The sequence below is a fragment of the Spermophilus citellus genome (genome assembly GCF_964194105.1).
Source record: "Spermophilus citellus genome assembly, chromosome: 6".
NCBI lineage: Eukaryota > Metazoa > Chordata > Mammalia > Rodentia > Sciuridae > Spermophilus > Spermophilus citellus.
In genome coordinates, this window is record NC_138187.1 from 15,772,434 (window position 1) to 15,798,840 (window position 26,407).

A 26,407-nucleotide genomic window follows, 5' to 3' on the forward strand; every position below is an offset into this window, starting at 1 on the left:
GGAAAAAATTTTTGACCTACAAGCAACCCAGTTTATATGACTACGGGGGGTAAGGTATGTTTTCTATTTTCCTAGTGTTAATTAATATCTTAATGATGTCAATATAGGTTCATACTATTTAGTCTCAGAATACTTAAATTTTTTTACTACTTGATAATGCAAGAATTGGGTAAAGATATGCTTTGTTACATATTTTCTATATGATATCAAAAATTTGTTTAAATATTTTGCTGTTATGATTTTCAAAAAATCACAAAATATATGTACTTATGAAAAAATATTGTCAATTAGTCAAATGTTATTAATTCAGAATCAAGCCAGACATTTTAGAAACAGTACAAATTAGAGAGTATATAAATTTGAAAAATTTTTTTCAATCACATAATTTTAATGAACAATGAGCAACAAATGAGCAGAATTTGTACTATTAGTTGGGTGTGATGGCACATGCCTGTAATCCCAGTAACTCAGTAGGCTGGGGCAGGAGGATCACAAGTTTGAGGTCAGCCTCAGCAACTTATCAAGGCCCTGAGCAACTTAGTGAGACCCTGTCTTAAAATAAGCAGTAGATCATTTTCACAGGTAGCTTTATTTGGCTTTTAGAAAAATATATACAATAATCAGAACCTCGGTTCTCTTAAATAGTTTTAAATTAAAAGTATGCAAATGAGAGTAAGTGTATTTCCACAGTTAGAACATCAACACTGCTTAGTAAAGTAGCAGGTGGGAAATCCTGCAGCAAGTCAAAACCATTTACAGGAATTCGAAGAACTGAGCAGGAGTGGCTCTAGCAGGCAAGCTGGCCAGCCAGACCACATCTGGGGGCGGAAGGGATTTGATCTTTCTCCTTTAGCTTAAATTTGGGAAAGGAATGAAAGACTTACACAGTCACCTATCCTAAAGGCTGTAGCTTTGAGTAAAACATTTGAATAAAGAGGGTGGAAAGCCCTCTAGGACATATACTAATAAGCTTTGATCAAAGCTTGCCATTTGAATTTGGTATTCAGATAGATTTGGATATATTAGGATTATCTGTCAGTCACAATTCAATTGATGGATATAACAAAACTTGAGGGCTTGGAATTGTTAATGTCATTTATTCTGGATTAGACTCCCACTTTCTCTTGAACATTCTTCCAAAATGAATTCACAGTATCCAACAGTGTTTGCAAAAGATATTTCGGTTTGGCAACCCTGACTTCTACAAAGTTTTGAGAAGCTGAGCAAGGAGGCAATAGGAATTGCTTAGCTTTGTTCCAACCCTGCCCTTTTCCCCCACTACAGTAACTCCAAGCCAATTTCTCCAGGAGCATGGATGTCCCTCAACTGGCTCTAAGGTGTTTCTAGGAATTGCAGCCTAATGAGTGCGCCAGCCCAGAGGCCAATTTATCATGGGATTTCCTACAACACTTAAAAAGGAACTGAATTGTAGAAATGACAACAGTTTTCTTGCTGTCTGAATTTGCTACATAAGCAAAGCAATGAAGCATATATCATGAGCAACATCAGGCTCTGAAGTCTGAATGGGAGAGGGTTGGTAAAGACACAGGTAAGTCAGTAGTAGAGCTGGAGACTCATTTAGGAATAAGGAGTGAGAGAGCGGTATTTTGTTCTCTGTGCATCTATTTCCTGCTTGCTTTTCTCAATGCAATTAAAGATCTCCTTAAACAGTGCTTTGTATTCTGGTGGTGCCCTGGTACTGGGAGAACTGATGGGCTCTGGGGTAACAGAGGCAGGTTCCCAGCTGCTGGCACTGGATTCAGACTGGGTGTTCACACCCATCAGGTCCTTGGCCAAAGCCCTGGAGGTCTGCACAGCCTTGTGGGACAGAGAGTCCTGTTCCTGCTGGCACTTCTTCAGCAGGTCTTCATACTTCACCTTCAGAGCACTGTATTGAGTGTCCACTTCATGCAGAAGGGAGATGCCTCTCTGCTTCACAGCCTTGGCCCTCCTGATGCAGGTCTCCTCGTGGCCCTTCACAATGTCACCCCCTGCCAAGCTGCTAAGGACCGTATCACTGCAGCTGCGCTTGAGAGGCTTTCTATGTGCCTCTGGCACAGTGAGGAACAACTCCTCCAGCAGGGTCTGGCTGGGCTCTTTGAATGAAACAAACAGAGAGTCTGGCACCAGCTTCTCAACCCCATTCACAAAAGGATGCTCAGCCTGCAGCATCTGCCGCATCTCTGCCACCTCAGCCTCCAACTCCAGCGCCCGCGCCCGGTAGGCATCCGTGGCCCCCAGCTGCTGTTCCAGTTCATTGTTCTCCTTCAGCACGAGCCCATACTCCTCCTCCATGGTCATCCGCTTCTGTCGCTCTAGACTCAGCTGGGCCTGCAACATTGTCACTGTCTTTTTCAAGTGCTCGTTTTCTTCCTCATCAGGGCTTTGCTGACTTTGCAAGGAAGTGATCTTCTCAGCAAACACATGGTCATAAACAAAGTGTCTAGGGGAGAAATGGTGAAGGAATACAGCACACAGGTCAACCAAGCATGCAAGAGACTGGGTGTTTTTTAACTAAATCTAAGTTATTAATGGACCTTTATTTATTTATATGTGGTGCTGAGAATTAAACCCAGTGCCTCACACATATGAGGTAAGTGCTCTATCACTGACCAGCCCTTGAACTAAATCTTTAGTGGAGATAATGATTGATATTCAGTTTATTTCAAATCAGAGTAGAGGTTCAAGTGAAATTGTGAGGCTGGGAAATACACATGAAAGCAAACAATTTTTGTGACTATTTTTCGTTTTTAAAGTACTATATTTTCCTTTTTTGGGGGGTGGACACTGGGGATTCAAGTCAGGGGCACTTGACTACTGAGCCACACCCCTAGCCCTATTTTGTATTTTATTTAGAGACAAGGTCTTGCTGAGTTGCTTACTGCCTTGCTTTTGCTGAGGCTGGCTTTGAACTTGCAATCCTCCTGCCTCAGCCTCCTGAGCCTCTAGGACTACAGATGTGTGCCACCACGCCAGGCTTAAAGTACACTTCAGAACATTCGTTCCCAAAGACCAGCAGCATGACAGCTGCCTTCCTAGGAAATACAATAGCCCAAGGGGGTTCATGCCTTTGGCTGTGGAGCAAATCACCTACACAGCTGACATCTGCCTCCCACACCCCATCTATTCTTATCTTGCGGGTTGCTACCTGGACCTGGAGGGTTAGTTTTAAAAGCTCTCCAGCAATTCATAACATTCAGGCAAGGTTATTATGACTTTTAACCAGCTTTTTACCTTCACTTGGAAACTCTAATTTAGGTCTGAGGGAATGTTGGTTATTTTCACTTTGAAAAAATTCCACAGGTGATCTGGTGGACAGGCAAGGAGAACCACCACCAAATGAACAATGGTCTCTCTCCTGTTCTGTCCTGGGCAACTTGGAACTGTATTTATTTGTGTAATTATAGCAGGACTGCCTCTCCACTAAGATGAAAGCTCACAAAGGCACCACACATTCCTCATGTATGGCAAAGCATTTACTGCATATCAGGTGTTGAATAAATAGTTCTTAAAGATTTAAACTCATAACTCTAAATTATAAAAGGCATTTCTTCAGGCAAAAAAAAATATTCTCCTGGATTTTTGTTTTGCTGAAATTCCCATGTTTTTCCTTCACTTTAAGGCAAAATACAACTCAAAAATCTGTACTCTATCATAAGTATTTCTAATCTTACATGAAGATTTAACACATTAAAGGCAATAAAATAAATGCTCCTGAGACTTTCCAAAATGAGTTTTCATAAAATTACTAGTACCCAAGAATTCAAATTTGTATGTTTAAATGGTTTTGTTCAAACCACTGGTAGTTTAATAGCCAAGTGCCATTCCCCCAAAATGGTACTTTTTAAACTACTGGAATCCAGGATGTGTCAATGACATGGATGTTTCAACTTATAAATCCACAGAAAAGTAGGTTCTTACTGGCGGAGGTCATATAGTTCCTTCAGACAGGAGAAGCTGGGTGCAGATTTCTCCTGGTCACATTTCCCCTGTCTTCTCCCTTGGCCAGATGACTTCAGCTCCTCCACTTGGCTCTGGAGGTGATCGATGTTGGTTTGTAGACATTCAATTGTTTCAGTCAGGCTGAAAGGAACACATAGAAGCCAATCACTCCTTGTCATATTATATTAAGGACAAAAGCAGTGGAGAGATTTTAGCCACGCAAAGTGGGCTTTTCTAATTGGAAAAGACTTACAGTTAATCTTCATTCTCCCAAAAGAATTAAAATTAAACTTTACCCACATTGACCCAAACCCTCTACAGCTATGTCTACTCCAACTTAGACAAAATGACTCCTCTATAGAGTTTCCTCTATAGATTCTAGAAAGTTTACCTCAGAATTTTTTGTTGTGAGGCCTTGCTTTCAGCAACTAGCTTTTGATTTGTTTCTTCCAGTTCCCTTGCTGTGATATCTAATTGTTCGTAAACTTTTGCATGCTGTTCATTCATTTGCCGTAGAAGCTCCACCTGCTTGGTCAGATACTGTAAGAGAAGATAATTACAACAAGGTGACACAAGCAGATATAACACTGGGAGGGTTTCAACCCCAATTCTCTGTTTCTCTTAAACCAATTAGTGTGGGGTGAGGACTGGTGCAGCGCTTTATCTCTGGGCTCAGCACCCTCCTGGCACATCCACGTGCTTTCCAACCCAATAGCTCCTGTAGCTTTGTTTCAGTTTTATCAAAAAGCTTCATGTCACAGGCATGACCAACTCAATTAATGGCCACTGGTGCCTGACTCAGAGGCTGAGGAGTGGGCTGATAGTTCTAACCCCCTAATCACGTGGTTGGTTTCTCTGGTCAGTGCCTACCATACTACTCCAAAAATTTCAAGGGTTTTAAGAACTATATGCCAGGAACCAGAGACAAAGACAAGTGTATAATTTGTATTATACCATAATACTTTAAATCCCCCCCAAACTGAAGTTTTTAGGGGCTATAGCTCAGAGGTAGAGTGCTTGTTTGGCAAGTGTAATAAGGCCCTGGGTTCTAAACACCAGCACTACAAAAAAACAAAATACAACAAAAAACCTGACTTAATAAAAAACAAACACAGAGCATCCTTCATATGTTGAACTCCCTCAATGCCTACCAGTATTCCTATGTATCATGAGGTTGGTCTAATTTTACAAAGCACATAACATGCATAAAATTAATATTCCAAAGGAAAACATAGTGAGATATGATAATCCCTCAGGAGAAAAAGCTTGGAAAGCAAGATCCAAGTTCAAACAAAAATACCATGCTTAAAAGAAAAAAGAAAGCCTAATGTGTAGGATATTAGATGATTTTCTCTTAAAAAATCAATTTTTTTCTGAGTGAGGCATTCTGGGCAAAAAGTAATGGAAAATACATTAATTTAACCAGAAAATTTTAGTTTAATATGCTTCAATGACCACCATTATTTTTAATTCTATTGAGTGTTCTCACTGTCATCCTCCTTGTTTGTGAAACTGACCAGATTGTTTTGGTCCTGCTAAGACTTATTTCTAAATGGCCAGGTTATGACAACAAAGGGAATCATAATCTTCTTGAGGCATTTTATAGAACTATTCAAGTACCTCCAGGGCCAGTAAGTAGACTTCTTTCAAAGAACAGGACTATGGTCTCTTCTCAAATCTAGTTACATAACTGAGCAATGTGTTGAGCTACCACGCAGCCTCTCTTTAACTTTGGCTTTCTCATCTGAAACTCTTAGAGCCAAAAGTGTTTTGGCATATTCTTTGCATTTTAGAAAAACAACATGGGGTGCATGCATTACACTTCTGCAGTACCCCTGTGAGGCTGAGCAGGACCATGGAATCAAGCATTAATACTTCTGCATCAAAAAGTACAAAGACTGTGAGCAACCTTGGATCAGTTAAGATCAAGACCTGCTACAATGAACTTGCTGCAAACTTAAGTGAAAAATCTAGGTTCGGGGCTGGGGGTGTGGCTCAAGCGGTAGCGTGCTTGCCTAGCATGCGCAGGGCGCTGGGTTCGATCCTCAGCACCACATAAAAATAAAATAAAGAGGTATCCACCGAAAACTAATAAATATTTTTTTAAAATTCTCTCTTTAAAAAAAAATCTAGGTTCACAGGTCTTTTGGGTTCAGAACTGATAATGAGGGTTTGTGAATCTATTAGTGTAGATTGAGAGGATTAAATGAGGTTAAGTGCCCACGCAGCACAGTGTCTATGAAAATCTGTGTGTGTTCTTTATTGCCTCAAACTCCACCAGTTTCTTTTGATCCCTTGAAAAATCAACCTCAAATTCTCATAGGGGAAGCTTTTTCAGAACTGTAGGACTGGGTCCTTAATTCTTTTTTTTTTATTATTAAATATTTATTTTTTAGTTGTAGTTGGACACAATACGGTTATTTATTTATTTTTATGTGGTGCTGAGGATTGAACCCAGGACCTCGTACTTGGTAGATGAGCACTCTACTGCCGAGCCACAACCCCAGCCCCTGGGTCCTTAATTCTACTCTCTTGTTAAAAACATCATTGGAGGTTCCTGTCATTGATAGGATATGTATGCAATCCCTGAGGAAAACTGGAGTGGGAACAATGTTCAGAATTACAGGAATATACATGTTCACAGGCATATTTTATGTGTGTGTATATCAATTATATACATACAAAGCTGTAGAAATTCTGTAAGCTACTTTATATGGAGTATAAAGCCTCACGTATTATTTGCCCGGATTCACAATCTTTAAAATGGTTATTGTATAATCAGACAATAATTTATTAAATTACAATAGTAGCTAATCCTACCAATGACTGGAACAGTTACATACTCTATGTAGAACACATAAATGGCATGTGAAAAGCCAATTCATGAACCGAAGTCTCTTAGTGGGCACAGGATCAGAGTGTCTGATTGAAGGTAGTGGTATGTAGCTAAGAGCCAGGTTTGAGTCAGATCTGGAAATGAAGCCCAGCTTTGCCATTTATAAATAGTTAACTTGATTTTTCTGAGGTTTCCTTATCACTACCTCATAAGGCTATAAGATTAAATATATATTTGGAGGGACCAGGATGTGTCTGTCACACCACAATATGCCTCTTCGGTATAAGGACTATTGGGCTGAAGGCAATTAAGAAGATGATGCAGGAAAGTTCTCTGCCCTTCCTGTATCTGCCTAAAAGCAGGACACAGATTTATACAAAGGGTATCCCCACCTTCCCTCCCTACCAGGCAGAACAAAGGTTAACCACTAAACACAACTTTAGACTTTCATGGGCCAGATCAGCACCAGAGGAGTCTACATTAACAAGCTTTGTCAGCCTTTGTCCATTATTTATTTGCCTTCCCATAAACTGCTGCCCTTGGAGTCTTTTTCATCTAGTTGCCTCTCTAAAAATGTATTGTTCTTTGTTAATATGCTAAATAAGATATATATATGCATGTTAGTAACTCTGTTGTTTTTGTTTTGTTAATCCGTCTTTTGTTGCAGGGGTCTGTTCCAACAAAGAACTCAGGAGTCCAGGAAAGATTATTTTTCCTCCTCCATATATACTACTATATGAATGTACATAAAGATTAATATTTGTAGAGTCCAGCATGGTTTCTGGCATATGGTAAAATTGCTCAATAAGAGGCAGCTAGCCAGTGTCATCTTTCTTTAAAGTTTTCACACTTTACATATGCTAAGATTCACCAGGAAGATTTAATTTCACGCAGAGACATGGTGATGGTGATGGACCCCAGGACCTCACATATGCTCAGCAAGCACTCTACCACTGAGTTACATCGCTGGCCCCAAACTTTGACTTGTAACCTTAATACTTACCATTTTCCTTCTTAGGACTTAGCTTGCTTGCAGTTATTCACATTAAGATATATTTTAGCTATATCACTACAGCATTTTTAAAAATACATATTTAGTTGTAGCTGGACACAATACCTTTATTTATTTTTATGTGGTGCTGAAAATCGAACCCAGCACCTTGCATGTGCTAGGTGAGCACTCTACCACTAAGCCACAATCTCAGTTGTCATTACAATATTCTTTAAAAAAATTTTTTGATGTGTTCTTATAATCATTAATTCCCTGAAATTACAAACTAGTTACTTTGAGTGCCCCTTAACTTTTCTACAGATGGCTAATCTTACCTGTTACATTTTAAAACTTTTTATTATAGCTCCAAATACACATAAATGCAGAATTGTTTAATAAATTCCCACATACCCATAATCTAGTTTAACAATTACCAATAGTCTTATAACATCTCTACTCTCTTCAACCTTGATCATTTTAAAGTAAATCCAAGGCAGTATTATATTTCTGAGAGAGAAAACTTTAGATTTTAGCATAACCACAATTCCCAAGGAGGAAAACCAATTACTTAATGTCTATCAAATTGCAACATTTTCTTAAGCAGTTTTTCCAGCTTCATTTGCTTGATTTAGCTATTGATTCTTTCTTTCACACTCAGGGTGCTTTTATTAAACTTCAAGAGTTGCCCCACAATAAGGCAAGCTCTTCCCTCCTTTAGGGCCTTTACCCTAACCTCCTCTCTCCCAGGGGACACGCTCCTCTATCAGGGAGTAGTAGTAGTCTGGGTCCACAAATAAAAGAGGGGTTTGTGAACACGGATGGGGAAGACAAGATACTTTGCTAATTCCTAATTGAAATTGAGCATTTCCTGCGAATATGAATGGAGGCAACAAAACACTAATAGGACTGGGAGTATTTGTGACTTCATCACCAACAGAAATCACAGGTATTTTCATATCACACTGTAGTAATGGTAGAAATCTTAATTGCTTAAGGCAGTTAAGAGGATTTCGGGACACACACTAAAAGCTTAAAAACTTCTGTTATTCCTTTCAAACATAAGATCTTTATAGAAGACTTCTGGGCTGCCTTGCCTAAAGCAGCACTCCTCGTGAGTCCCTCAAAACAACACACCAACAATTAGATGAACTGTTTACTCACTAATGTCACCTTCTTTCTAAGAAAGAAAGGTTCTTGTATATCTGTCTAGTCCATTCCTTACACAGAGTTGTGACTAAAAAATGTTAGCAAAATGGCATTTCTAGACTTCTATTCACAACCTCTCAAATCTCTCATGACATTTCAGTCTTAATTGAAAGATTTTGAGATAGGCTTTGGTTTTAGCCCTCTTGGGAAAAGAGCCTATTAGTCACTAATTCTCTCCTCCTTCCCCATTTCCAGATTATTTCTCTGCTTATTCCCAAGGCAACAATATCTACCAGTAACCTAAGGGGAGACATTTACAATTCTACCACCCACTCCATGGGTCCCAAGTCACAGACTCACCTTACCAAGTCAATATGCAAATAAGTACAAATAAGTACAAAGCAGCTATTAAAAAAAAACTATCGAAAGCCCCCCTTATTTGATATAAAAAGCATGATAAAGACACAAGGACACCATTAAGAACTTGTGATATTTTAGTCTCAGAGGACTTGGGTTTGAGGATAAAGAATGGCGAAGGAGTTTGTTTAGATGCAGTAGTTTAATCTTATGTTACACATCAAACTTAATCAGAAAAGCCTTTCACTTCTCCAGTATTCAGTTGTATGTTACAAAGAGTCTGACTAATTTGGTCAGCAACTTAAAAATTATTTGATCTCTAAACAAATCCTGTTGTAAGTCAAATATCAACTCTTAATTCTATGGAGTCAGATGCCCTGCTTTCAGGTCTGGTCTCTAAATTAGTGTTTATTTTATTAGTGTTTATTATTTTATTAGTTCCCCCCCGCCCGAATCTGGAAGGAAATTAATTTGCTTATTTCCTACCATTCCTTCAAGGTACAGACATGCTTCTGATGATCTGATCTTAATTCAGGATCTCTGACTCAGTCTCAAATGAATTTGACTTCCATACTAAATAGCAGAAGAAAAGACGTTTTAAGCAAAACAGTGGAGAAAGGACACAGCGCAGCAGAAATGCAGGCAAAAATGACAATTTACAGCCAGAATATTAAAGTTTAAGTGCCTTGGGTTGTCTCACTGCCTAGGACTTTGCACAGAAAGTCACCCCAATCATGAGAACAAGGTTCTTGTCCTGCACAAAGGCTACAAAACAAGCCACTTTTATTATTATTATTATTATTATTTTTAAGAGAGAGAGGGGGAGAGAGAGAGAGAGAGAGAGAGAGAGAGAGAATTTATTTATTTATTTATTTTAGTTCTCGGCGGACACAACATCTTTCTTTGTATGTCGTGCTGAGGATCGAACCCGGGGCCGCAGGCATGCCAGGCGAGAGTGCGCTACCGCTTGAGCCACATCCCCAGCCCCAAGCCACTTTTATTATTGAGGTAAGCCAATAGAAAAGAAAGGCCAGCAGGATTATTTAACACCTCTTTGCAATTGCAAAACCCTAACCTGGACTGCCAAGGTAGACACACACAACCTAAACTAAAAACACACATGGAATGAAACAAAATGGAAATTTGGCTTTCCAGCAGTGTTGGGATTATACTTAAATGAAGGATTACAGCCCAAATCCTCTGAATTTAGCATCAAAATTATTTTCCATAATAACAAAAAAAATTTCCTATTACCTTTGAAAAGCCTCTTTCCTCTGATTAATATATTTTCCCTGTAGGAAATTTGGGGTGGGGAGGGCATGACTGTAAAAATCAAAGTCACCTATAATTCTATTAAAAGCTTGGCTTGCTTTAAAGATCTCTCCAGTAATTCAAGAGGATTTATTTTTTTTCAGAATTAAGATTCTTTCATTATAAAAATTCTTAGTACATGGGTATAAATAAACTATGCACAACTTGCATTGTCTAAAATATATCACTTGCATAAACTCATCCCCTTAGAACAACTACGTATCAATGTAGTATAAACATTATTATCACATTCCACAATGGAGTAAACAGATCTGAGAAGCAATTTACATGGCTAAATTCTCTAGCTATCTGCAAATAAAATTGAGGTGTACACCTCAATCTCCTAACATCCAGGCCAGAGCTCCTTCCACCTCTTTTACAATCTCCAGAGGTAGACAGCTGGGGTATAGCTTGATGGTACAGTACTTGCCTAGTGTGAGTGAGGCCCTGGATTTAATCCCCAGCATGCATAAGTAAATAAACAAATCTCTTATTTAAATAAGCAATTCTCCTAATTATTCAAAGAGCCTTATAAACTTTTTTAAAAAATGTGTTAACCTTTGGGCTGGTGTTGTGGCTCAGTGATAGTGCGCTTGCCTAGCAAGCACGAGGCCCTGGGTTCAATCCTCAGCACCACATAAAAACAAATAAAGGTATTGTGTTCAACTACAACAAAAAATAAATATAAAAAATGTGTTAATGGTTTTTTTTATACCTTTATTTTATTTATATATGGTGCTGAGGATCGAACCCAGTGCCTCACCAGTGCTAGGCGAGCGCTCTACCACTGAGTTATAATCCCAGCACTATAGACAGTTTATCTGTTAAATTTCTACAAGTATTTATTGGTTACCTACTATGTGTGAAAGACCATGAATAAACACAGCAATGTTTTTATTGTTGCAAAGAGAAATGGTGGAAGGGGGGATAAAATAAGTCAAGAAATAAGCATAAAATACAGTAGAATACTGATTAAAAAAAAAAAGCACAAAATGCTTTAAAATTCCATAGAAGGCTTGTGTGATGGTAGCAAAGACTGTGTCAGATCCTACTACTCTCCACAGCTTCTCTCTCCCATTAAAAAAAAAAGAAAACAAAAAAACATTGCTCTAGGCTCTTAAAAAAAAATAGAAATTAGCACTGAATAAAAGTGACAGGTTCCAGACTTCTCTGAAGCCAATGGAACTATTTCTTTCAACAGCTTTTTAAGCTACACCTATCAAAAGTACTGATCATTTTTGATGAGAATTATTTGAAAGTCACAAATAGGTTTTGCATGAATATTTGTGGTAGTATTACAAAACAGCCTTTGGCAGTTTCCCAGTCATTTATCTACTGTCATAATAAATCAAGAATTTGGAATTTCATTCAATATTTATTTATTTATTTACTTACTTACTTCAGGGATTGAATCCAGTGTGGCTTAACCACTGAGTCACATCCCCAGTCTTTTAAAATATTTTATTTAGAGACAGGGTCTTGCTAAGGTTGGCTTTGAACTCAAAATCCTCCTGCCTCAGCCTCCTGAGCTGCTGGGATTACAGGCATACACCATTGTGCAAGGCTGAGTTTCGGATTTTATGTAGTATTTTCATCAGTTATGCACTGACAACTCTTTATTCACTCTGACTAGTTTGTTTCTGGACCATTTGTCTCAATTTAAATTCTTCTAGGTGGTGGGATATAAGAGCTGACTTTTTGGTTTTCAACTATACTACTCTAAATTTAAATAATTATCATTTATTAATGAGGAAATACCAGTACATTCTAAAAAGTTAGTTTAGGATTAGGAATGTAGCTCATTGGTAGAATGTATGATTATGGCATCAGGCCTTGTGTTCAATCCCAGCACCAAGTAAGTAAAATAAAAGGTTAGTTTACCACTCGTACAAGTGATTCCATTTCTGTAAAAGTTCAAAAACATGCTAAACTTATCTAGGATGTCAGTGTTAGGATACTGCTGGTAGGGTGGTGCCTGGACAGGCTGATAATGCTCTCCTCATCTGGATGCTGGCTATTTACTTTATGAAAAAAATTTGTTTTCTTCTTTATTTTGTTTATTCATTTTTATGTGGTGCTGAGGATGGAACCCCGTGCCTCACATGTGTGAGGCAGGCACTCTACCACTGAGCCACAACCCTAGCCCCAATCTTATGAAAATTTATCAAACTATACTTAGGATTTGTGTTCTTTTTCTGTCTGTATATTCTACTAAAAAGTTTTAAGCAAAGAGAAAAAAATTGATGAAGTTTAAATTAAGGAAAAGTCCTTATAAAATATTTAAAGGGGTTTCCTGAAGGTTGCAATGAAAAGAGGTACATAATGCAGGGGTCACATTTAAGCAGGGAATCAGGCTCTTTGGCTGACTGGCTACTTTTACATCCTTTGTTTTAGGTTACTAGAGAGAACCCTCTCAGAAGTCTATTTGTGATCTGTACATAAGTCTTCTGGGCTTGGATATGCATAAGCAGGCAGAAACACAGACTATGGGAGTCCCTCCTGACAAGTGGGCTTTGTCAGTACTGCTCCCATCTCATTTCCCTGTTTTGTCCCATCCCTATTTATTTTTATGAAGAGATTTAAAGAAAGAAAGAAAAAAGAAAAGAAAAGCCAGCCAGCCATAATAGCAGTGAAGAACTCTACGACAGTAACTGTTCTTAGCCCAAACCAGTTTTGGATAAAGAACACCAAATTCTTCAATGCTTAAAGTTATGAACCAGTGGACCACATCCTGTTTTGTCTCATCAAAGTGTTTCTAAACTAAATTTGTTTGAATATTTAATTATATATTTAACATTAAAATCTGAACTGTATACTTCATTTCCATTATGCTTTGAAACATTTTATGAATGACATTAGATGGAAGATTTGAAGAATCTCAAAGATCTTTGGATTCTGTCAGAATGTAAACAATCTGTCTTAACTGCCTAATCCTCAATACCACAGAAAAGGTAGAAAGACAACTTAAATCTATTTTCTCCAATGGCCCCAGAGGCAGAACACCTATAAAAGCTCATATAAAGTATATAATACATAACAGTTACATATTATATATACTATTAATATAATATATGTAAACTCTAGGTTATGATTTCCAACTTATTTTAATGTACCTGTCAATTTTACTGAAATATTCACAGAATTGAAAGCCTGTAACTTAATGAGTTAAATCACAAAGCAATGTGTTTGTAATATAACCAATAGGCATCCTCTCCCAATTACACAAATATCTGGACTTCTTTCATCTATCCTTGGGAGATATGTTAAAATAAGTATCAGTTTTAGAATTTCATTGATATGTTCATAGGAGACATTAACACAATATATTGAGACTATGTTTCTATCCAAGTACAAATAAATGTATCTCACAGTGTATAACAGTCTACGTTGCTCCAGGAAATCTTTCAAAGAGTTGAAAGACAAGGTTTAATGCGCTTGCCTGGCATGCGTGAGGCACTGGGTTCCTCAGCACCACATAAAAATAAAGATATTAAAAAAAAAAAAAAAACAGAACAGGAAAAGATTTCCTTGACTACATGTAACACTTGGCTAGTTTAACAGTTTTAAAATACCTGGTTTTCCTGTATCTTTAGGTTTCTGACAAACTATAAGTTGTTAAATTCAATTTAGGGTACAGCATATTTTATGTTCTTATTTATTTATTTATTTATTTATTTATTTATTTATTTATTTATTTTTGGTACCAGGGATTGAACTTAGGGGCACTCAACCACTGAGCCACGTCCCCAGTCCTATTTTGTATTTTATTTAGAGACAGGGTCTCACTGAGTTGCTTAGTGCCTTGCTTTTGCTGAGGCTGGCTTTGAACTCACAGTTCTCCTGCCTTAGCCTCCAGAGCCGCCGGATTACAGGTATGTGCCACTGCACCTGGCTGTTCTGTTTTTAATGTAGGATATGCTAAAAATGGTGCGGGGTGAGTTCAAAAATCTTTACAAATTATCCTTCCCTAGAATTATAATTGGAGCTAGAAAGTACTAATTATAATGAATTGTGTCACTATTATGGAGTCTTTTATATCTTGCTACTGATAGACTCAAGAGTTCTGGGTCTACTGTACCAAGCTGAGGAAAATGAGTTATAATTGAATTTAAGTGTGAAGCTTTTTGGGGGGTAGGTGGAAGTTTGGGGTATGAAGAAAGTTGTTCTGATGGGGCAATTACTGGTTTAATAGCAACAATTATCTTCTTTATAGTCAAGTGGCCTACATATAACTAGGCTTCTTTAATGGGAACATTTATAAGGTCATAGCACCTTCCATTTTAAAGCCTTAGTCTAGCATCTTTCATCTTAAGTTTAAGTTAGGCAAAAAGTAATATTTTAATGAAATCCACCAAAAATATAAGTAAAATCAAGATAACAGCAAGGAGAAAGAAACATATACTTTATGATTCTTTGATACATTATGAAATCAGGTACTATAATTTTTGAACACCTAAATCCAAATTTGGAATGATGTTTGGAGGAAGTGAGAGGTCACCAAAGAGTGGGTATATAGGGAACTTCCAACAGTATGGATAGTTTTCTCTCTTAAGCTTGATAATGGGTACCTATTGAAAGCTTGGAACTTAATAAGTTAAATCAGAAAGCAGTGTGTTTGTAATATAATCAACAGGCATCCTCTCCCAATTACACAAAGACTTACGTATTTTTTTTTGCTTTACATATTAGTAAATTTTGGGTTCACTTCACTAAGTGTACAGCAAGATGAAAATCACATACTTATGTACTGGGAAAACCTAAAGAAAGTAGAAATCAAGTCTCCACCTTTCTGATGGTTTTTATTCTCAAAAAAGAATCTACCTTAGAATATTGTACTTCTAATTGCAAGCATTAGCGTAGGAGTATGTGATTTCTACACATCAAAATGCAATTCTCCCACTGAGGACATTACCTCAATTTCCTGTAACTGCTCCTGATTGGTTGTGTACATCTGCTGAAGAGAATCTTCCAATTCTGTGTTCCGATCCAGTAATGTCTTCCCAAGCTCAGCAGCAAGTTGGAGATCTAGCACAACAAATAAATCACAGAAATACAAATGAACTCACTTCAACATTTTATATAAACCAGTCCTTAAAATAAGAATGAACCAATACATACAAGTCAGATCAACATAGAATGGCCCAAAGAAAACCAAGTTCTACTTAAAATTACTTGAACTGGGATCTTTAGTCAGTGAAGTACTATCACATACTTGAATTACTTAGATGACATGAAAAAATAGCAATCTACTTTATGGAGATGTAGTTATTAATTTGGGGATGATTTTCAGCATTGTGACTTCTAAAATTATAATTATTTGCAAGTGAAATAGACTGACAGTCTACTTTTTTGGATGGACCCTTGAGTCAACATACAGACAGATCTTTCAGTGATTTCTAAATTCTAATGAATCTGGCTGCTGTAAATAAAATTTGTTATATATCCTGGACTCCTAGTGGGACTAAAAATTAAGTAAAAAAGAAAAATACAGTATCAGTGAGAAAATTGCCCCAGGTCTGTCTCTCTCTACTTCTTTCATGTCCTTCTCCAAGTTGTGCAAACCAGCTAAGCAAGCAGCAAGATATTTTTTGATTCATACTTCCATTTAGCATATAACTATATATTACTTTAAGCTTAATTTCCAACTGTATTTTTTCTTAGGCATATATGTACATAAGATAGGATTTGTTTATATTATACATAACCCCAGAAATTAAAACTTAGTAATAAAAAAAGACACCATTTTTAACACAGGTAACTGAAATACTTATCTGCATAGTAAATTTTATGGCCAGTCTCCTTTGATATAGTGGAAAATGTACTGAACTCTGAGTAGGAAGGTCTGAGGTCCAATTCTGACTACACTTTACCAGAACACTTTAAGATGGTGACTTTATCAGTCACTACATATAATTTTCTTCAGAGTTATTAAAGCAATGACTCTTTTGTCAAGATAAGATTGTGAAAATCAAATGAAGTAAGGAAGTACTTTACAAACTGTGCTATAATACACAGGCAAAATATTACCAATTAGTATCCAATGATTTACAAATCAGTGCTTTTGTTGCTAGGCACCATTAAAACTCTGGCTCTAGAAAAGTGCATAAAATGGATGAAGTTCCTGCTTTTTGTTGACATTCCCAGATTAATGGGGGAAGGCAGACAGCAAAAAATTACTAAATTTACAAACTTGTGATAAATACCATTCATTCATACATACTGACATTCAATAACATCAGACAATACATTCTAGGCACTAGGGCTACTAGGAACTCAGATAAAAAATTCCCTACCCTCATGGAGCTTATATCCTTATTTTTCCCAATAGCAAAAAAATGTCATAAAATATATAATAAAGAGAATAAGTGCTAAAGAGAACATATAAAGCAAGGAAGGGTTACAGGAGGAGTGTAGATAAGTTGTTGAATTTTAAAAACATGACAAGGGTGACATTCCAATCAAGATATGAAGGAACTGAATAAATGACCTACACAGATCTATCTAGATGAACAACATTCCAGGCAGAGGCAAACAAGGGCAAAGACCCTGGGAGGAAGGCTGATTGGAGATATTAAGGAAGCCAAGGAAGCTGAACAGAATGTGTGTAGAAGGTGGGGAGTCAAATCAGAGAGGCCCGAAGGTTGACTCACTTGCATAGGACCTTACTAGGGAGGTCAAGATTTGGCTATTACCTCAAATGTGATGGAACCCAGCAGAGGTATGACAAGATCACTCTGGCTGCTGTGTAAACAAAAGGGACAAAGGTAGAAGCATAGTGACAGAAAAATGAAGCAATCAACTGTACGAGAGATGATGGTGACCTGCACTAGGTAGCAGAGATGGAGATGGGAAGAAGGAGCAAGGTTCTGACACGTTTTAAAAGTAAAGCTATCAGGATTTGTTGACCAATGTGATATGGAGTATAAGAGATATAAGTGGGGGAAACCCCTCAATTTGGTTATAACAAAGGCCTTATTGATTTATTGCAGAGGGTGGGGGTACTGGGGATTGAACCCAGTACATCCCCAGTCCTTTTTATTTTTTATTTTGAGACAGGGTCTTACTAAATTGCTTAGGGCTTTGCTAAGTTGCTGAGCTGGACAAAGAGACAATTTAGAGCAGGAGGTCACAAGATGGATCTCTCTGAGGAAACAGCTACAGCTTGAAAGATGAAGAAGTCACCATGCAAGAGCTAAGAAAGCACTTGGCCAAGCAGCCAGTAGGGGGAAGCTAATGGAAGAACATGAGAGATGGAGTGGGAGAAACAAGGCAGAAATCAGATCAGATAGGATTTTATAGGCCATAGTAGAGAAATTTTGAATCTTATTCTAGGTATGATGGAAAGTCATTTCAATTATATCAAAATGTGTACATGTGTATATCTAGTTGTTTTGTTTTTGTGGTACTGGGGATTGAACCCAGGGCCTTGTGCAAGCTAGGCAAGAATGATTTCATGGAGTTACATCCCCAGCCCTTTCACTTTTATTTTGAGACAGGGTCTTGCTAAGTTTCTCAGGCTGGCCTTGAACTTATGATCCTCCTACCTCAGCCTCCAGGTAGTTGGAGCATGTGCCTACATGCCAAGCAAAATGTATTTACTATGAACAAATATTTACTATGAAAACAGGGAACCTCATGTGAATTTAAACTGAATTTTTAAAGGTTGACATCTACCCATTACTACTAAGATTTAACCTAGAATATTGGTAACAGAAAAGTTACAACTTTGTTACCTAGTAATGTTCACCTGAGTGCATAATTGATATTCTACTTGTTTGGATTTCAGTGGGAAAATTCAAAGCAATAACATTTACCACACATCACTCCAACTCATTGTAAAACATTTTACACCATTTTAGACAAAACAATATTGGTAGACAGGTCTAAAATACAGTCTCTTATGATTTCGATATTAACAATGTTTAAAATGTCTGTTACTATTATTACATTAAGACCTCAGGGCTGGGGATGTAGCTCAGTAATAGAGCATTTGCCTAGTGTTCATGAGGCCCTGGGTTTGTATTAACAAGAATGTTTATAAACTTTTTTTTTTTGTACCAGGGATTGAACCCAGGGGCATTTAACCTCCAAGCCACATCCCCAGCCTGTTTTATTTTTCCTTTTGAGAAAAGGTCTCGCTAAATTACTGAGACTAGCTTTGAACTTGTGCTCCTCCAGCCTCAGCCTCCTGAGCTGCTGGCATCACAGGCATGTACCACTAAACTTTTTATCTTTACAAGGCATGTCACCCAGTTTTTAAGATGAGACACCCTGAAGCACAAAGCTCTTAAATGACGTGATCAAATAAATCCATACAGTAAGTCACAGGTAAGACAGAAGTTACTCAGTCAACAGGTTCTAATTTCCTCTCATCAAGATTCTCTATCATCCACATCTGCACAGTTTTAAGGCTAATGAAAGGGAGTTACACATATTCCTTTAAGATAGATGATACAGGGGCTAGGGTTGTGGTTCAGCGGTAGAGCGCTAACCTAGCATGCGCAGGGCACAGGGTTTGATCCTCAACACCACATAAAAATAGAATAAAGGTATTGTGTCCAACTACAGCTAAGACTACAGATACATAGATACATAGGCAGATGGATGGATGGATGGATGGATGATACAAATTTCCCTAGTTGAGGGACTTAGTCTTGTTTACTTGTTTTCACAATGGCAATGAGACACTAGAGTTCAACAATTTGGATATTTATTGCCCTCTCTGCTAGTGAAAAGCATATACAGCCCCAGGCAAGTTAATATCTTGTTACCATGAAATGCAAAAGAACCACGTATGGCTGAGGATGAAATAATTATTCTATGCTCAGAGTGTGCAATGTGTATACATAGACCCACAAAGAAACCATCACAATATATTAAGAGAAAGCATCAAAGCATTACCTAAGCATTATTTAAGTCTTTCCTTCTGGCCTGTTGAAAAGTGATAATTTCTCACTGGGAAGGATCAGAGACTCACCAAGAATGTTCTTAACTAGCAATCAAAAACCGAGCTGAAAGAAACCTCTTCCAAATCAATTGAGATCTGCATCAGCCACTTTTCATTCAATTATGAAACTGCTTATTTTACTTAATAGCAGCTAAGGACATCTTCCCTCCATCACAGAATCAGAGGCCAAGTACTCTTTAGTAAATAACAAAGAAAAAAGAATTTGAGACTTGTCCTTATCTCGATCCTTATTTTCAGTTAAACAATACACCCAACTGGTTTAGTAACCTGAAGTCTCAAAGTCTCCTAAATATTTCATAGGATGTTTAGAATTCTAGCAAGTCTCAACTACAAGAAAAGCATCTGTGAAGTCACACTGTATAATAGGACATTACTTCATCTGTTAGTTTAAAGACGTTGGAGGGTTTTGTTTTTTTTTTTTCTGGTCTTTAAAAAAAGTTTGTTTCCTGTTGTGTAGCATCTGGCTTCCATAACCAAAAGGAGCCAAAAGCTGGCAATAAGCCCAAGGTTTTCTAAATAACTAGTAGAGGGAATAGGAGAATATGGAATGTCCTTTATTTATATTTTTAATTAAGGCATGCGCGCACGCGCGCGCGCGCACACACACACACACACACACACACAAGGAACAATATAGTTTCAAAGCCTTGCACACCTGTTCATTTGTATTTTATGATGAGGATTTTCATTCTCTTTTCTAAATCCTATTGAACTGGCCTGGTTTAGGCAGACACTAAAAATATCAGATTTATGGCATGCTTGAGAATTGCAACACTATCAATACCTTCATATGTTTGATATTCTTTTACTAATCAGTTTTTGCAGATAATATTCTATCTTAGTGGTGTAAACTGTTAGCTGTAAATAGATATTCACTCAGCTCTGAGCCTTGAGAAAAAATTAGCACAAGCAGCTGAGTGAATTTTTCTTTCTTTTTTTTTTGGGGGGGGGAGGGGTAAAAAGACCTTTCTTCCAGAATTTTGAAATATTTTAAGTCCCACTGTTAGTATATTTCCCCATTTTACTTAAGTTTCTTTCTTTCTCTCTGTTTCCATACTGGGGGTTGAATCCAGAGGCCCTTTACCACTGAGCTACATCCCCAGTCCTTTTGATTTTTTTTAAAAATTTTGATACAGGGCTTGCTAACTTTCTGAGGCTAGCCTTGAGCTTGTGCTCCTCCAGCCTCAGCCTTGAGTGGCTGGGATTACAGGAGTGTGCCACAGTGCCCAGCTTTATTTTAGTTCCTTAAAAAAAAAAAAAAAAAAAAGAGGAACAACATATTCCCAGGTTAGCTGTAGTCTGTAGCAGTAATTCAATAACATTAGAGCTGAAAGCTTTTCCCATTACAAAGTCAAATGCGTCACTTGGTGACGCTTCTGTTTAACTCCTGTTGTCAACGTTACTATAATTGGGAACACAAAAACCTGAATATAAACATCAAGAGAAATGATGGTGCCAGTTTTAATGACCCTCCAAACTGTGATTCAGCGAATTAGGTGCACATAAGGAAGATGTTACTCATCTTGAAAAGAAATTTTTGGATTCCTTTAAACTAAGATGTCATTTGCTGATCTACATACTAGAAACCTAACCCTTATTCTAACTTGCCAGAGCTTCACCAAAGGACAATTATAATGGCAGTTGGTCTAAATGAAAAATCAGTCTCTGATGTCTTTCCACCTGGTTCACAGGGGCCCATTTCAAAGAAAACACCATCATTACCTACACAGAAGGTTCCTGCTGTCCCAGAAAAGATCATACCCACAGAGATTATTGTCAGTATTCCCACTGTGCCAACCCAGCCCTCTGACAAAAACTAGTCTCTCTATCCAAGTGTTTTGAAAGCAAAGGGGTTTCTCCTTTTCCCTATACTCAGCTTTACATGTTTCTAATAAGGTATGAACAGGAGACAAGAGTCTACCGAGTTTAGAATTTTTCTGCAGTTTTAATTTAAATAAAAATGCTCTAGAAAACTTTGATACAAGGAGGACTCAATCTATTAGGTAATGGCTTCCATTGTAAAGGTAAAAAATTTAGTAATGGTTAAGGCTTTGAGAACAGGACCTTTAAACATTGTTTTAAGCCACTCCAAATAAGCCTAAATTAACAGGATTATAAAAAAACAGATGTCTACAGATAAGATCCCATTAGACCTGCTTAATTGATTTGTATCACGGGACAGAGTTGCTCCCAAACTTTACTCAGTAACAAACATCTATTGATGACCTATAATGTGCCAGGCACCATAGTGGGCACACAGCACAAGGCAGCATCAACAGGCTTCTATAGATTCCTAGAAAGATTATCAACTTCATGAGATTAGGAATCCTGTCTACCTATCTAGGCACCATTGGCCCCAGTGCCTAGATTAATATCTGACATAGAACAGAAAATAAATTTTTGAGAAATGAACAAGATTTGAAATCTGTTAGAAATTCAGTTCTAGCTGGGGGTTAACTGGGTGGTAGAACATTTCTTAGCACAAGTAAGGCCCTGGGTTTGATTCTATGCATCACATAAAAAGTTCAGTGGGGGAAAGATATCCTTTTATCCACACTGCAGTATTCATTCTTTCATAGGCCATATTCACAAGTTTTGATTGTTGGAATTTCCCATCTTCTATTCCTACCCCATTTAGTTGAGTGTCATGTCAAAATACCATTGTGATAATGGATGTAAAAATCTTTTGAAAAGTGCAGAACAAATTCCAAATGCAAATCAGCAGTTAAGAGGTTCAGAGGTTCTTTAAGGCTTGTTAAATTTAAAGCTCTGATGACTTTATTTTGATCAGAGATTAAGGAGAATTCCACATGGAAGCCCAATGTGTTGTACTTGTGTACTTGCTTCTTAGTTGATTGAAACAGTAACTGGTTGTTTCTGATAACCTCCCACAAAGGAGAGTGCAGTGTGGATTAAAGCACCTTAATGGAAGAGAGCCATGAAAACAGTAATCCTGTATGAGTGCTTTAGTTTAGTCAGCCAATATTACAATCAAGCTTCTATTATGATGAGCTAACTATCAGCTAATTGTGGGAGATTAAAAAAAAGCCTATCCTTAAAAATTATGTATGCTTCTTATACACAGGAAAAAAAATATCTAGCTTTGATTATACAAACTGCTTGATTTATTACAGGGAACTATTGCAATTGCATGAAGTTGCCTCATTAATCTTAAAGTATCAAAGTAGGCCATCAATCCTTATGGGGCAAACCAAAACTACAGTCGTTGAAATATATGATGAATTTGTCTTTGAGGCATACAGAAAATGATGGCAAATATTGTGTTGCAACTGCTAATAGCTAGACTATATAAGCATAATGGTGAACCACTTTAAATCACTGAATATCAATTTAAGAAATCATCTTTTCCCTAAAAAGGTACTTGGGTTTTTTCAAGTCTATCAGTGGTAGCATGAACAAGCATCATAATAATTTAATATGCAAGTAAATGAGATGTTTTCACTGAAAGCTTAGAGATGACATAATTGTTTACAGAGAACTGCACAAACAGAAGATGCATGAAAAAAAATCGTGAGGATTATTCAGTATACTGGTTAAGAACGTTTGCTCTGGAATTTGAAGTGAAACTCTACCTCCCCCAACACTATCTACTTCTACCAGTTAACTAGTATTAGAATCTCCTAACAGCATCTAGTGTTGTAAGGAGGATTAAATGAGCATCTGTGTAAACGGCCTATGAGTGTCTAACACATAAAAAATGTTCTCCAACTGCAAACTTCTGTTATTAATATGCCAAAAAAAAAAAAATCTGGCTCTAAATCGAGGTCTGCTCTAAGACTGTCCTCTGGAGATACCAACAACAAGAAATCCACGTGCACATCTGGCATCTGCTGAACTACACATAAAGCAATTAAAACAAAAAACACGGTAATAACTGAAAAAGCTGGAAACTGGGATGGCCAGGAGAAGAGAGGGTTTGAACACTTAACTATGATTCCCCATTCTGAGTTTGTGGGTTTAAAAACACCTGTTTCCATCTTTGGCTTCAGGAAAGCCCCTTAACCCTTTAGCCTCCGCTTTCCTCGTCTGGAAATGGAATAACAAAGGGTACTCAGAGTGAAGATGCGGATTAAAAGGACAGTAGGTGTGCAAAGGGCTTGGCAGAGCGCCTGCGGTACAGCAATTCTACCGCCGCCACCTACGGCAGCTCCCACTCTGTGCTGGCCATTAAGGGCGCTGTTAGGATTCTCAGAGGAGGCGGCGGCGGGGTCGGCAGCCTAAGGGGCGGCTTCCTTGGCTCTGCCAGCTAGAGGGGGCACACTGGTTCACCCCTCTCCGCCTCGGAGGAATGCGGCGAGGATTAAATCGGTTAATCCATGGAAAGCGTTCCAAGCAGTGCCTGGCGTGGATTTCTCACTCAACGCTCCCCGGCGATCTTTATTAGAGCTGCGCATTAGCAGGGCCGTGGGCCCGGCGCAGACGCTTCCTGCGGGCGAGATGGGCGGGCCCCGCCGCCAGGTGAGCGCGGTACCTTCCCGGCTTCGGCATCCCCGACCGCGAGCGAAGGCAACTTTCTAACAGTTTCGCACCAGCAATCCCCGCCCCCCCCCCGCCGGGCCACTTGCCCACCCGCGGGGCGACCTCGCCCTCACCTTGCTGCAGGTCCCGGTGGTCGTACCACGGCTCGTCCTCTTTCATCTCAAACTCCTCCACCAGGTTTTCCGCCAGCATGTCTGCCGGGGATTCCAGGGGCAGCGTCCCCCGCCGCCGCCGTCCCGCCTCAGCCGCTGCCCCGGGCTGTTCCCCGGTCCCGCCGCCCTCAGCCAGAGCCGCCCTCGGGCGGGACGCGCCTCCGCCCAGGCTCCGCCGCGCCGCCTCACCACAGCTACTCGCTGACCGCCGCCGCGGCGGCCCGCAGAGCTCGCCGTCCACCGCTTCCCGACTCCTCTCACGCCGCCCAACGGCCCCAACGGCCGGCGCCCCGGCGCGAGCGCCCCGGTTGGCGCCCAGAGCCGGCTCCTCACGCCGCAGCCCGGCCCAACGTGGCACTTTGGCAGAACCCTCCCCGACCGGGGATGCGATTCAAACCCCCGGCGGCTTCTTGACCAATCGCGAGCGGGCTGCTGGCCGAGCGGCAGCAACCTTGCCCAATCGCCTTTCATTGTAGGTCCTCGGCTCGCCCGGTCCCGAGGGCAGTCAGCCAATGGTGGCTTCGGAAGAAACAAAGAAGGCGGGGAAAAGGAGAAGGGGTGAGGCCGAAGGCCCCGCCCCCTCGCCTGCGTTGTGTCTCTCTTGAGAGTGCGCTCGGGGTTCCGGTGTGGAGGCAGCGGCGGCGGCCTCCGCGGCGTCTGTGGTGGGTGTTCCGCCCACCAGTCAGTGGAAAACGAGCTGCGCCGGCTCGAGCTGCCTGGACTCTGGCCTCCGAGCAGTGGGAGGTTATTGTCCCGCTCCCTTAGTGCCAACGAGAGGCATTGAGGGTGCCAATAGCCCGAAGTCCGCTGCCCCGCCGGCGCTTCTCTTACCTTGACTCCCAGACTCTCTTGGTGAAGCGCAGAGACTCAGGGTCGATGGGGGAGTTTAGGGCTGAGAAAACACCCTGTGAGTGTTAGCCGTTTCCTCCTGGACATCTGAGCTCTAGCGTCCAAGCCACTGGCAATTGTTCTATGCCCTCTAAAAGGACGGGCACCCGACCCGCTTGAGAATCTGGGGGGCGGCGAGGGGGGCGGTTGAAGCAGTCTCCCTAAGGGGAGAGAAGTGCACAGTTTTGCATACGATTTTTGAAAGATTCGTAGACCACAAGCTAAGATCTGGGGGCATGCCATTGCACCTACAGAGGAGAGGCTGCGTGCATCCCAGGCTTGATGGCCAGCAGGGCAGTGCACGCCCTTCTCCATAGACATAGCACAGTAAATACTGTGTTGAGCTTTTAACATCATCAAGCAGACCTAACACCCTCCAAATAGGATGACAGAAGGTCAGTATTCTCCAAGTGAACCTAACAGTGCAGCTTTTAGGAAAAGAGCAGTGCTACTGTTTAACGCGTATGGAACAAAAGATGGAGTTTGAAATATATTATTGAAAGATTACCTCTAGAACAAAAGGTCATAATAACTACCAGGAAATCGGAGAGAGAGGTGAAGAGTAATGTTAGTTAAATCTTCATCAATCTCGGCAGTGAGTTGATGACGCCTTAAGTTGATGATTCAATAATTCCTTCCCACAGATAAGAGAGAGCTCAGAACTAAAATGGGAAACAGTTAAAAGTGCCTGAAGGGAGAAGTGAGTTGGGACTGGAGTTACATTATACATCTCTCTGTGATTTATTTTTAAAGCCTTACATTGTATTAAAAATAGGAGAAAGAGAGAAAGGGGAGGTACTGCGGAATAAGATTGACCAAATTGTTATATGGTGTGCACGTACAAATATGTAACAGCAAATTCTGCTATTGTATATAATTATAATATACCAATAAATTTTTTTCAAAAGCTATGTAGGAATAGGAGAAATTGTTAGGAAGCAATTATAGATCCTCAAACAAACTTTTGTCTTTGTATAAATTAATAAATACTTGGGTGATTTGGGGAAGGGGAAAAACTCAAAATAGTCTTGTGGGTAATAAAATGTAGAGTCCTCCTTTCCATTCTTGTTGGAATCAGGGTAACAAGTTGATGCTTGACATGTAGCCTGCAGGCCCCAGATCTTGGGAGAAAACTTGCCAATGCAAGAAAAGCTCCCCATTGTGAGGGTATTGCTGGAGGATTTCAGCCTTTCAGGAAGGCTCCCCCCTTTTAATGAAATCAATATTTTTTTATAACTTTATTTATTTTTATGTGGTGCTGAGTATGGAACCCAGGGCCTTGCACATGCGAAGAGAGCGCTCTACTGCTGAGCCAT

At 39.4% G+C, this 26,407-nt stretch overlaps 1 protein-coding gene across 1 annotated transcript; it reads right to left on the minus strand.

The window, feature by feature from the left end:
* CDR2 (cerebellar degeneration related protein 2) lies at positions 1 to 24,573 on the minus strand. The gene is made up of 5 exons (XM_081298348.1): positions 24,165 to 24,573; positions 15,496 to 15,608; positions 4,334 to 4,482; positions 3,922 to 4,083; positions 1 to 2,443 (listed from the first exon to the last, which is right to left on the minus strand). The coding sequence occupies exons 1-5, from the start codon at positions 24,241 to 24,243 to the stop codon at positions 1,579 to 1,581; spliced, it is 1,368 nt and encodes a 455-aa protein (XP_081154474.1). The 5' UTR covers positions 24,244 to 24,573; the 3' UTR covers positions 1 to 1,578.
* Positions 24,574 to 26,407: the final 1,834 nt, after the last annotated feature.